The 13508-nt window shown below is 34.1% G+C and overlaps 2 protein-coding genes across 4 annotated transcripts in view; both read left to right on the forward strand.

Moving 5' to 3' along the window:
* Nucleotides 1-94: 94 nt before the first annotated feature.
* cacul1 (CDK2 associated cullin domain 1) lies at nucleotides 95-6170 on the forward strand. The gene is made up of 8 exons (XM_039648748.2): nucleotides 95-437; nucleotides 1370-1496; nucleotides 1579-1681; nucleotides 2611-2706; nucleotides 2803-2905; nucleotides 3872-3961; nucleotides 4215-4353; nucleotides 5998-6170. The coding sequence occupies exons 1-8, from the start codon at nucleotides 239-241 to the stop codon at nucleotides 6035-6037; spliced, it is 897 nt and encodes a 298-aa protein (XP_039504682.2). The 5' UTR covers nucleotides 95-238; the 3' UTR covers nucleotides 6038-6170.
* Nucleotides 6171-12119: 5949 nt separating this feature from the next.
* The window catches only part of mypn (myopalladin), a 35797-nt gene continuing 34408 nt past the window's right edge, over nucleotides 12120-13508 (forward strand). For all 3 annotated transcript variants that reach the window (XM_039648467.2, XM_089116716.1, XM_089116717.1), the window contains exon 1: nucleotides 12120-13000. In XM_039648467.2, coding sequence (XP_039504401.2) covers nucleotides 12120-13000 — 881 coding nt within the window. The remainder of the gene's footprint in view (nucleotides 13001-13508) is intronic.

Here is a 13508-nt window from a genome sequence, read left to right on the forward strand (position 1 = left end):
ATAAATAATAGAGCATAGTTCACATTCAATTTTAACAAATAAGAGTACCGCCGACTTTTATTTTGACATGCGAACTGATGTTTTGACGCATCCGCCGTATAACGGAAGTCCGTGTCGCATTTCGCTTCGGATTGACAACAAAATAAACAGGAGTGAAAGTGAAATCGTGAATATGCGAGGATCATCGATCAGCTGAAGGAGATTTGAACCGACATGGCCTGTTAGAGTTGTGTCAGTGATGGAGGAGATGGAGGAGGAGCCGCTGGAGGGGATTGAGGATGATAATCATAACTGTGGCGCTGAGGGAGTGTGTGTGAGTGTGTGTTCACCTGCTCAGGTGTGTGTGGACGATGACTCCAGTAGTGAGTCCGATAGTTCGGGCACTTCGGCGACTCACAGCTCCGCGCTGCTCCTGAACTCCGCGGCCTCCAAGTTCCGTGAGTCTCAACAACTAACGCTACAAATATACCGAGCTAACTTACTGTCATGTGTGTCTGATGGCAACACCATGGGACTGTGGTATATACACCACCATGGTGCTAAAATTCATGTTGCATGGTATTTATTTCAAGGTACTGCCAAGAACATGTCAAAAACCCTTAATGGTAGTCATAACATTAGCTATAAATGCATTATATATATATATATATATATATATATATATATATACATAGATATACAAAGATATATATATATACATATATATATATATATATATATATATATATATACATAGATATATATATTTATAGATATACATACATATGTGAATGTCAAACAAAAAAATAAAAATAATCTCACACACACACACACACACATATATATATTTTACAAGACTGCAAAATCAGTTATTTAATCAAGCATTGTCATTTACCCAGTAACTACACTCAATTATTACCAGTTGCCTCCAAGTTCTTCACCGCTAAAAATCAAAATGTTGATTAAAGACTTTTAGCTGTCTGTTACATCTTTTAAAATATTTACCTTGAAACCAGCTATTTGCATTAATAAACTACATAGAGATAACATGCATAAAAAATATGCTGTTTTAGAATATACTGCGTATTTTTATATATATATATATATATGTGTGTGTGTGTGTGTTTTATATATATGTGTATATAATTAAAAAGTTAAATCATTAAATAATCCTATATAGGATTATTTAATGATTTAACTTTTTAATTCCGTGATGAATATTACATATACATTGAATATAATATACACTGAATATATATAATATAATATAATATATATATAATATATATATATATATATATATATTCTATTATATTAAGAGTTTATAAAGCCGTGTGTGAGTTGCTCCTGTTGGTCTGACCCTGATGTTCATGTGTTCATGTGTGTGTAGTCCTGAACGCGATGACGGCAGAAGATTACAGGACCGTTTACTGGCCGAAACTAGAGAGAGCCATTGAGCATCTGCTCACTCAGAGCCCACTGGAGCACATCTCCATCTCCTACGAACAGATCTACAGGTGTGTGTTCCTTCCAGTTAAAGCGAACAAAAATCAAACATGCTTTTTAGTTAACACACATTTCTGCTTTGTCCTCCTCCAGTCACGTTTATAAGTGCGTGTGCCAACAGCACTCAGAGCTGCTCTACAACGACCTGATGTGGAAGATCACGTCTCATCTAGAGCAAGTGTCTTCTGAGCTACAGGTCAGTGCATCCATACAGTGTTCACGTGCACTTTTCACTGCGACACACATTCACATTCAAATGAAGCGTTTGGGATTTTTACATTGATCTATTGATAAATGATTTTTAGATTAAAGAAGCAAAGTGATGCATGCATATTATATGCATAATACATTTTTTACTAACACATTTAAAAAAAAATTATACATGACAAAATACTATTTATAAGCAAAACAATACGTGCATAAATAAATTGTTTAAAGACAATTTGTATTGCATTTCAAATAACACATTTTTATACATGGCACAATATAGTTTTAGATAAAAGAAGCTAAATAGTACATGCATAAATATATATCTAAAGATCATTTTTATTGCATTAAAAATAAAAATAAAAGTATACGTGGCACAATATGATTTTACGATAAAAGAACCAAAATAATACATGCATAAATAAGTACTTTTTAATTACATTTTAATATAACAAATTTTTATTCGTGGCAAAATTTAATTTTAAATAAAATAAGCAAAATAATCCATGCATAAATAATAACTATTTTAAAAGTCATTTTTATTAACACATTCAAAATTAAAAAAAAAATTTTTATTAAGACTTTTTATGTTTTTAGAAAAATAAAAACAAAAAATAAAAATACATGCTTAAATTAAATAATGTGTAATTATAAATGTCTACATAAAAATTACTTTTTTTAATTTAACTTATGTTCCGTTTTATTAACATTTTTATAAATTTGTAATTAAGTTTTTTTTGTAAAAAGAAACAAAATAATAAATAAAAAATATATTTAAAATGTTAATAAAATGACTTTTTTTTATTTAAATGTAGAATTTTTTTATTATTATTAATTGTATTGATGGCCAGTGCTCGTAATGAAACTCTGATCAGAGAATCCAGGCGATCCGAGTAAAGCTGTTGATCTCTTCTAAAGGCCAGTCCTCCAGAACAGTTGATTGAGAACTTCAACGTGGCTCTGACTCAGTACACCGCCGCCCTTCACTGCATCGTCCCCGTCTTCATCTATATGGTAACATGCAAATAGTCATTGTTTTTGGATTCGATCTTATCAGATCATTTGAATTCTCTATTAATGCGTCTGCCTTTGGACATAACTTTGTTAAAGAACAAGTTCTACATCGAGACCAAGCTGAACCGAGACCTGCGGGACGATCTCATGAAGCTGTTCTCAGATCATGTAGCGGAGAAGCACGTCAGTGTGTTACTGCGTGAGTGTGTTTCTCAACATTCGGTGTGTCAGAGTTCTTTATATTACTGGATAATGATGTAGAGTATACAGAAGAAATGCAATGTAATCACATTTTTAATTGTAAGTTTGCAAATACACAGCCGTTCTAACGCTTTCGATCGGTACGATTTTAATGTTTTTAAAATGAGTCTCTTCTGCTCACCAAGGCTGCATTTATTTGATTTAAAAAAAAAAAAAACAGTAATATTATGAAATATTATTCTAATGTAAGTCATCTGTTTTCTATGTGAATATATAGTAAAGTGTTTCTAAAGTGTAGTAAATTTATTCCTGTGATCAAAGCTGAATTTTCAGGATCATTACTCCAGTCTTCAGTGTCACATGATCCTTCACAAATCACTCTAATATGAGTTAATATATAAACATTAATGATTATCAATGTTGAAAACAGTTATTTACATTTTTATTTCAGGATTATTTGATTCATAGAAAGTTCAAAAGTACAGCTGAAAATAGAAAGCTTGAATTCAAGGATGAATTAAATTGATCAAAGGTGAAAATATTCAAATATATATATATATATAAATAAATGTATAAAATTACAAAAGATTCTTTTTCAAATAAATGCTGTTTTTTTTTAATTTTCTATTAATCAAAGAATCCTGAACAAAAATTGTACACAACTGTTTTCAACATTAATAATAATCATAAATGTTTCCTGAGCATCAGATCCTCATATTAGAGTGATTTGTGAAGGATCATGTGACACTGAAGACTGGCGTAATGATGCTGAAAATACAGCTTTGATCACAGGAAAAAATTTCATTTTAAAATGTATTAAAATAGAAATCAGTGTTTTTTAAAATGTCCTAATATTTAACAATTTTTCAGCTTTGGTGAGCAGAAGAGAGAAGCTAAATCTTGCCGATGTGTTTTGATTTTGTGATTTGATTTTGTGTCAAAGTGTTTGATTTTGTTTTCTCAGCTCTTCTTAAAAAGGCTCATTCCATGCCATTTCAAGTCAACCCGTCGACTATGGAGAGTGTTGTGAAAGGTCTTTACACCCTCCGGCCAGGTAAGATTAGTTTGACTGTTTTATATATATACCCACAGTATATAAACGCATACACATATATGTGTATATATATCTCACTAGATCAAAACACAGAGTTTGAATCGTTCTGAATGCACAAAAAATGAAACATTTGTTCACTTTGGAAACAATTCAAATGACATTCAAGCCAAAGATTTCCAAAAAAAAATTATTAAAATGAATTAAAATTATAATAAAAAATAAAATTAACAGGAAGTGATGTGCTTCCCCACAGACTGGGTCCCTCTCGCTCCGGCCCTGTTCTCCAGGTTCATTCCTCAGATCGCTCCTCCGGCGCTGGAGTCTCAGCTGGCGTATTACGCGGCTCAGGACCAGAAGCTACAGATGGAGCTCTGTCAGAACGGCGTCTCCAGGTAAACCGTAACCTCAACTTGTGCTGAATATTACTATGGAATGAAAATAATGCCAAAAACTTGTTGAATTGCACTACTTGGAAAAAAAATATGCATTGCGTTATTAATCGTGCTTTTATTTCAATGTATTGTATTTTTAGGGCTAGCATTTTGAATGGAGTGAATATTGCATGTTGAATATTATTCAATATTATTGAATATAATTATTATGAATATTATTGAATATATATTATTCAATATATGAAGGGTTCAGATGCAAAAGCCTCTAAATGCCATTTGAAATTTTCTTCTTTAATGATGATTTTTATCAAACTTGTATATTTAAAGGGTTAGTTCACCCAAAAATGAAAATTCTGTCAGTATTTACTCACCCTCATGTTGTTCCAACCCCGTAAGACCTTCGTTCATCTTCGGAACACAAATTAAGATATTTAGGATATTAAAATCGCTCCTGCATACAGTCCATAGGCTTCTTGAGGGACTGGCTCTTGCTGTCCTCGAAAAGTAATTGAAGACATCGTTAAAATAGTCCAAGTGACTACAGGGGCTCAATCTTAAGTTTATCAAACGACGAGAACACTTTTGTGCGCAAAAAAACAACAAAAATAACGACTTTATTTCAACTATTCACTTCCTTCTCCATAAGCCTATAGTCCGTTAACGTAGTGTGATTGCGTAGAGCTACGTCACACGTAGGCTCACTATTGGTCGACGCTGGTCATGTGTGTGTGATGCGTGTGACGTACAATAACAGAAGCTTACGCTATTAAACTAGTAACCTGACTCGCGCAGAGGGAGAAATAAACGAATAGTTGAAATAAAGTCGTTATTTTTGTTGTTTTTTTGCGCACAAAAGTGTTCTCGTCCTTTGATAAACTTAAGATTGAGCCCCTTTAGTCACTTGGACTATTTTAACGATGTCTTTTATGACTTTTCGGGGACGGCAAGAGCCAGTCCCTCAAGAAGCCTATGGACTGTATGCAGGAGCGATTTTAATATCCTAAATATCTTAATTTGTGTTCCGAAGATGAACGAAGGGCTTACGGGGTTGGAACAACATGAGGGTGAGTAAATACTGACAGAATTTTCATTTTTGGGTGAACTAACCCTTTAAGTTCAGTAATTTCACTTAAATAACATGGCATTTAGAGGCTTTTGCATCTGAACTCTTCATATATTATTGAAAATAATTCAAAACTTTTGACAAACATTATTAAAAATTCAAAAATGAAAAACATTAACATTATTAAAAAAAACATTATTAAAAATTCAAAAATCCTTTCAAAAATACGACCTGTATTTTTAAACGTAAAATCTGAAAGGTGATTTTTGAATTTTTAATAATGTTTGTCAAAAGTTTTGAATTGAAATACTCACAGCTTAAATATACAACCATGTTGAATTACAGCCCATAAAAATGCAAACCCTAAAAATATAATGCATTAAAATACAATCACGATTAATAATGCAATGTGTATTTTTTCCAAGTAGTGCAATTCAACAAACTAACATTTGGCATTATTTTACTTTCAAATTTCACTTCCAAATATATTAATCCAGTTTAAAAATACAAACCTGTAATATTCAACAGGCAATATTCAGCCCGTTAAACATGCTAGCCTGACCCGAGCCGTTGTTTTGCAGGGGCGATCAGTCTCGGAAGCGAGCGAGTGAAGAATCGTGACTGCGAAGTGGGTTTTTACACTACTTCAGTGAACCGAAAGACTTTATCCGATGCTTCATACAGTCCTTTGGGAATTCTCGGATATTTTGAGGATTCGCAAAAGCATTACAGAACTACACAAGCATGAGCAGCATCACTATGGCCTTCAGTGTGTGTGTGTGTGTGTGTGTGTGTGTGTGTGTGTGTGTGTGTGTGTGTGTCCAGTTATACAGGAGCTGGATTTATAGACCTGCTCTTTTCTCTTGTTCTGGATTCACAGAATTCATCATGTTTCCAGGTTGATTAGTCCAATCAGGCTGTTTTCTAAGTTATATTTCATCATCATCATCATCCGGTGGTCTCAGAATGGATGGTTTTATGCGTGTTTTAATGTGGCCGGCGTTAGACTGAAGGAACGTGATGTTGGATGTTTTGCCAAGTGATGAATGAAGGTATTCAGAATTCAGATTAATACCTACTTGTTTTAAAATGCAAAGTTTTGATTTTATTTTAGGATCACTACCGTGGTTAACAGAGTTATATTCGGTTTAACACACTTTTATCTGACGACCATATTACCTAATCATGACGTGCCTTTGGCTATTTGCCTTTCTTCCTTTTAGACCTTTTTAAGTGAAATGTGATAAGTAAATCATTTTTTTTTTTTAATGACAACTGCAGATTTTTTTTTTCTTTTTGCATCAGTAGATTATCTAATAGTTATGGAAGCCCATTTCCACCACATAGAAATAAATTATGCTGTGGTGATTATGACATGAAAAGTCGATATTGTCATTCTAAGTCAAAATTCTGAGAGGAAACAGTCATAATTGAGATTAAAAAGTTGAAAATGTCATTCTTTGTCAAAAATTAAGAGATTAAGTCATACTTATAAAATGTCTTAAATCAAAATCAACATACACAGTCAAAATTCATAAAGATAAAGTCAGAATTATGAACTAAATTGTCTTGAATTAATTGATGAGAAAGTCAATTTCAACTTTTAATCTTATCATTATTATGACAAAATTATTATAATTTTGACTTTTCATTATTATGAAGAAATGTGCTTCCATAAATATTAAAAACAATCACACATTTAACCTGAAACCGAAATAACCGATGTGAGAAACAGGTGTAAAATAAAGGGCTGCTCGTAATTCATCTAAAACTAGTTGAGTTAAGTCAATAACAAACAGTATTAAAATTATATAATGCTAAATAGATCACTAGTTATATATTTGAATATATGTATGAAGTATATTCAAGCGTTATATAATATAATTGGTTGAAAAATATTTTTTAAAGTGAGTAGGAATTAAGCAAAACGTATTGATCACCATGTTCAGAGAGTTATGGGTAATTCCTGTTGAACTCATCTTAAAGTCAGCCCTCGGGTATGTGTAAGATAATCTTTTCAAAGATAATTTCATTACAAAACAATGTATGAAAAGAGTAAAACGGCAACACTTGAAAATAAACGGTTTTCACCAAAAAGTTTGATCTTGTCTGTTTTATAGTCTAAAAGCATGATTGTGATTGTGTTTTTCCCAGTGCAATAATGAGAATTTGAGGGTGAATGCAAAACTTTCCCTAAACCCATTATTATAAAACATTTGAATGCAGTAAAAATGCCTTGTAATGTACCTTATAATGTATCGTATGAACGACTCCTGTTCGCACTCGTTCATCAAAATTAACAAATCTTTTTCCGAGTCATTTGTTTGATTCAACGAATGAAATGAATAAATTGATTCGTTCATTTTGATACACAAGTTCGAACAGGAGAGTGCGTCACAGAACAGAGCAAGGCGAGCATTTGAGCTTATAAAACTTAAACTTTGTTATTTATTTATTTAATGAGCGATCAAATCACTTGATAAGACCCTTATGCATCGTCTGGAATCGTTTAAAAAGCCATTTGAACAGTTTGCAGTGAAACTGTCTTTTGGACCCCATTGAAGTCCATTATGTGGAGAAAATCCTGGAATGTTTTCATCAAAAACCTTCATTTCTTTTCGACTGAAGAAAAAAAGACATGGACATCTTGGATGGCATGGGGGTGAGTAAATTATCAGCTAAAGTTTTTTTTAAATAAATACAGTATATACATGCAAATATTTCAAAATTTATTGTATTTGTACATACAAAATAAATGTACACAGAACAACATTTTATTTTGGATGCGATTAATTAGTTAGCACTAATTTAAACACATAAACATCAAGTCTGCCAATATAATGCATTATAACTTTGGTTGCAATTATTTATGAAAAGATGTTTATGAACGTGCATTATGTATACCTTTACTTAATTGTCCTTTACTTAAAAACAGGGTTCATTTTCATCAATGCACATGACAATGAATGTTTAAAATCATCTGTGCTTGGCATGCAAACATAAAAAATCTTCTTTTTGCCCTATTATTTCCAGTTACCGTCCATACACTGTAAAAAATATTTTCTTATATTTGTTATCACAACATATTTTCTTTTGTCAAATCAACTTTATCATAATTTATTTAGTTGAGATAACTTATTATTTTGAGTTTCTGATGGTTAAATTAATCTCCTTCATTGTATTAACTCACTTTTTCCAGTTCAATCAACTTAAAATTTTAAGGCAACCAGGTTACTTACTTTTTTAAGTTAAACCAACAATATTTTTTTACAGTGTAGTAATCACAACATTTTTTTCTTTTGTCAAATCAACTTAAATAATTTATTTAGTTCAGATAACATATAATTTTGAGTTTCTGATGGTTAAATTAATCTCCTTCATTGTATTAACTCACTTTTTCCAGTTCAATCAACTTAAAATTTTAAGGCAACCAGGTTACTTACTTTTTTAAGTTAAACCAACAATAATTTTTTACAGTGTAATGCACTGCTTCTGAGCCCTCCAGCCTGTCGTATGTGCTCTGGCCAATGAGGACGGCTCATTCCCTGGCACACGCTTCAAATCCCTCCACCTCCTCCTGATAACCTGCCACCGACACACTGACGGATGATTCTGCTTCATGGTGACAGGTCTCCCGGACAGGCCGTCGCCGCTGCTGGAAACTCAAGGTTAACTTTCCCCAAGACTAGGAGAAACTCAAGGTTAACTTTCCCCAAGTCTAGGGAGCGCTCAGGCGTCTGTAAAGCTGGAGTTGCAGTGGATTGTAAGCAGGTGCGGTGGATCTACACACTTGTGGAGCAGGACGCTCACACTGAAGTCTAAGGTAAAGCTGGTGACCGTTTCATTTAATGCATGCAAGTACATTTTAAAGGTGTTTGTTCTGAGACTTATGTGTCCTAACGGTTCCTTCCTAGTAAATGATGTACTCAAGAAATATGCATAATGGATTGATTTGAGCGATATGATGTTTGTAATGATATTATTGTGTTGTATTTTGTTCTTGTAAAGTGAGCCCTGACTATAATTAGCTGAAGTGTGTGTGTGTGTGTGTGCTCTGGATTCATGCACACACCAGCTGCCCGGACAGGTCTGTTGGAAGGGCATCGCTGCTTCTGTTAATTGCTCTGATTTGAGTGTCAGGACCATCTGCAGGCATATCCCGTTTCTGGATTCAATAACAACAGGGCAAAAGCTTTCTCAGACTTTAAATTGGGAGTCTTTTCATTTCAAGTCATTCTCTACTTCAGACCTGTAGGTCCATATCAAAAAGTGAGAAGAAAATATGTAATCATGCATTTACGAACAGATATCATATCATAACTTGCTTTCAAGGAAAAATAGCTAATATTATTTAAGACCATTATACATGCATATAATTGCATGCATTATTAGATATACACATTTGGTTTGCACTTGTCCAACTCGACTATATTTACACTACAAGTGCGCCGTATAAAGCTATATTAAAGCATCTATTTTTAATGATGTGACCCAAGTATTTTTCTTTATTTACCACGTTTAATACTTGGTCACCTGTTTAGAATGACATTTTTTGCTTAAAGTTTAACTTTTGGTTTTAATAATCATAACCCCTCTCTTTTTAGCATTAAATGCACACCATAGCTTGAACTTTTGTAATCCAGCACTATAAGGTGGTTATTAAGACCTAGTAGACCATGTGTATATTTGTTTCATACATTGCTTATTTTCATGTTGCATTGCGAAACACTTTTGCTGTAATTGAGGTGGATACGGGTAAGGTGAGGACCGGTTTGGGTTGCACTATTTTAGGGTGATGTATTTACATTGTAATGCTTTAAATAAGTAACATGTACTTACTATAGAGTTAGGGTTTGGTTGAATTGTAATTATGCATAATTTACTGTTAGTACTAGTAAGTGTATGTAGTAATATGTAACTGCATCACCTTAAAATAAAGTGCAACCCAGGTTATTATTGATGTAATTATATGTAGGTTTTTTAAGTATAGGTACAATGTAAAATTATGAAGTGTATTGCATCAAATGACTATTTACATAATAGATAAAGACACGTATCATCAAGTGGGAGTGTGTTTTGATATTGGACTCTAAATATTACAAATAATTCTGTTCGTTGTGACACAAAAACTTCTAAAACATTCAAACCAGATGCTTGAAATACAGCTGCATTTTTATACATTTCATGAAAATGGCGTTTTCTTTCCAGACTGGAAATATTAGGGCATTTTATAGGTATTATTTCCAGGCCGGTGAAGACATGGAAATTAATGACATCTTGTAGTGAATATGATTTTTTTATTCTTGTGCTTCTCTCTAAAAATCTGACTGCAGTCTTATTAGAAATTATTGTCTACAAAATCCATATCAAAAATAACTGGAGAAGTCATGGATATTCTTTGATCTGATATTTAGGAGTCAATTGATCTCATGTTTTAAGAGGAATTCTGTTTGCAATGTCACAAAAATCTCCAAAACATCCAAACGAAATGCTTCATAGTTTTAACTTTTAATAACTACATATTTTATTCTCCGGGAATATTAGGTTTGTTGGCATGTTTAAATAATGCATGAAGATATCAGGGAAATTTCATAATTGCCATTTCCAGGTTTGAAGAAGACATGGAAATGAATACAAACTTATAGTGAATAAGAATTTTTCTTGTGCTCAGCTCTAAAATGATGTATATCATCTCTGAGTGCAGTGTAAATTTGTTATCAATGTGATTTTTTTATTTTTTATTTAATCGCTCCATGTAAACCGAATTAATTTCTACAAATAGGCACAATATCTATGACTAATTTATTGAAAGCTGTACTCTATTTATATATAGTTATAAATTACAGTGGGTTAGCAGAAGGCATTAAAGTCCCCCTGTGGTGAAAATCCAGCTTTTATGTGTCTATGTGGTGTTTTTAATATGCTTTAAGACAAACCATGTGTAAATTCGACAGCATTGCAGAGTAAAACTGCAGTGAACCAAAGACAGTCTCAAAAACACGCTGGTGTTTCTGACGTCACAAACAACCTTGTAACCAATCAGATCAACGTGTGATCGTCAACCAGTGGATCTCTGAGCTGAGTGAGTGGAGGCGGAGCTCATTTGCATATTCCGCATATACTAAATGAGGCAAGGGTGTCGGGTTACAGATATTTTACGACATTTTTTTCAAGGAAATAACGTTTAAATTAGGGATGCATTTTGGACGATACCGATAACCGATAATTCTTTATATTTGAAAGCCGATAACCGATACATCGGCCGATAAACTTAAATCCAAATTTTTTAATTTATCTAATTTTGAGAGCCTTATTATCAAAACAAAAGTCTCACAATTAAATCCATGTCCATGTTATAGTGTTGTATAACCGACGTGACAGATTTGCGCTGCACATGTTTTACTGAACCGTATTTTCATTTTTTTTTAAGAGATTTCAATCAAGAAATTCAAAAACATAAACATAATACATTATTTATCAGCTTTAATATATCGGCCACATTTTCTTACCAGGCCGATGACGATAACATTAAAAATGAACATATATCGGCCGATGCTGATATATAGTGCATCCCTAGTTTAAATAGTAATTTTGGTGATCAAAGGAGAGTTTTAAGTGATAATTATTGACTACAGGCGGACTTAAAGTAATGTAATGTGCCCAAAAACGTTCCTTAACGTTCTTAATCTGTGTTTCCAGCATCATGGAGGAGAACAACATGGATCAGCCCACGTCTTTATCTCAGCACTTACGAGAGAGTTATTTATCCGAAGCCAGAGCCCATCACAGACACGGCGAGCCCAGCCTAATCGACGCGCCTCGACTTCTGCTGTACGGGACGGTCAAAGAGAAACCGGAGGATTTAGGCGGGAAAGTGGACGCTCAGTTTCCAGACCTTTCTGCCTTCCTGAGCCAAGAAGAACTGGACAAGAGTGTGGATCTGGCTTGCAAAGCGATCAGCAATGATCCACGAGAACGTGAGGAGAGATGCCCACAAATGAGTCATTTCTCCAGCAAACCCACTCAGGTCGTGTCCGAGTCGAGTCAACCGATCCAGCCTTTAATCGAAGAAAACACGATCAGGAGCGTCAGAACTTCCAGGGAAGCGGCGGCCGATTTCAAAAGACCCCAAAGAAACGCTCCTTATGGCTTGGAAACCCAATCCAAGAAGGAGTTCCTCAACAAGGCCGCCGACTTCATAGAAGAGCTTTCGTCTCTGTTCAAGTCCAACAGTTCTAAGCGAGTTCGGCCTCGGACGTGTAAAGCGCACCGGAGCCGATACCAGAACAAAACCCAACTCGATGGCACTTCGTACTCCATTAATGCTGACGATAGAGAACGGACGATTCGAATGGAGGAGCCGATGGAGAACAATCAAGTCTTGGACACAGAGGAGCCAGAGGAGCCCGAGGAACCGGAGCCGTCGCGTGAAATTGAGCGTGAAGCACCGGCTCTGATACAAGTCGAGGAACCCGTGTGTGAACCTCCACACTTTATACAGAAACTCAAAAGCAGGGAGGTTCCCGAGGGAAGTAAAGTCCAGTTGGATTGTATCGTCAGAGGACTGCCTGCTCCTGAAGTCCGGTGAGTTTCACTTTTATTGTTGTACGTACTGTAATTAGTGGTCCAATATTAGGCTACTATTAGCATTGCTCAAGCAGAAAGCAGACGTAAGAAACGCTTCATATGTTGAACCTTTTTAAGGATCCAATCATTGAATCATTGTTATGGATTTTACTTGAAGGGATCATACAATGACATTTAATATGAATTTTTAGGGTCTAAATGAAAACTTTAATACAGCCTATATATATTTTTTAATTCTCATTAGTGTTGTAAGAAAACACTAAGTTTACCTGGTCAAAAACCACGCCGTTTCAGTGCGTACACTCTCAGAAAAAAAGGTACAAAAGCTGTCACTGGGGCTGTACCCTATTTTTAGTGCTACAAGTACATTTTAAGTGTTAATATGTACATTTTAGGCCCTAATATGTACATTTTAGGTGGTAAAATGTACATTTTAGGTACTAATATGTACATTTTAGGTGCTAATATGTCCATTTTAGGTGGTAATGTGTACATTTTAGGTGCT

Source organism: Pimephales promelas, chromosome 11 (genome assembly GCF_988280905.1).
Source record: "Pimephales promelas chromosome 11, fPimPro1.hap1.1, whole genome shotgun sequence".
NCBI classification, from domain to species: Eukaryota; Metazoa; Chordata; class Actinopteri; order Cypriniformes; family Leuciscidae; genus Pimephales; species Pimephales promelas.

What these genes read in the sequence shown, in the direction of transcription:
- cacul1 (XM_039648748.2), top strand. Translation starts at nt 239, where the DNA reads ATGGAGGAGATGGAGGAGGAGCCGCTGGAGGGGATTGAGGATGATAAT. An exon ending in TCCTACGAACAGATCTACAG is followed by an intron (nt 1,497 to 1,578) that starts GTGTGTGTTCCT and finishes GTCCTCCTCCAG; the next exon opens with TCACGTTTATAAGTGCGTGT. An exon ending in AAGTGTCTTCTGAGCTACAG is followed by an intron (nt 1,682 to 2,610) that starts GTCAGTGCATCC and finishes TCTCTTCTAAAG; the next exon opens with GCCAGTCCTCCAGAACAGTT.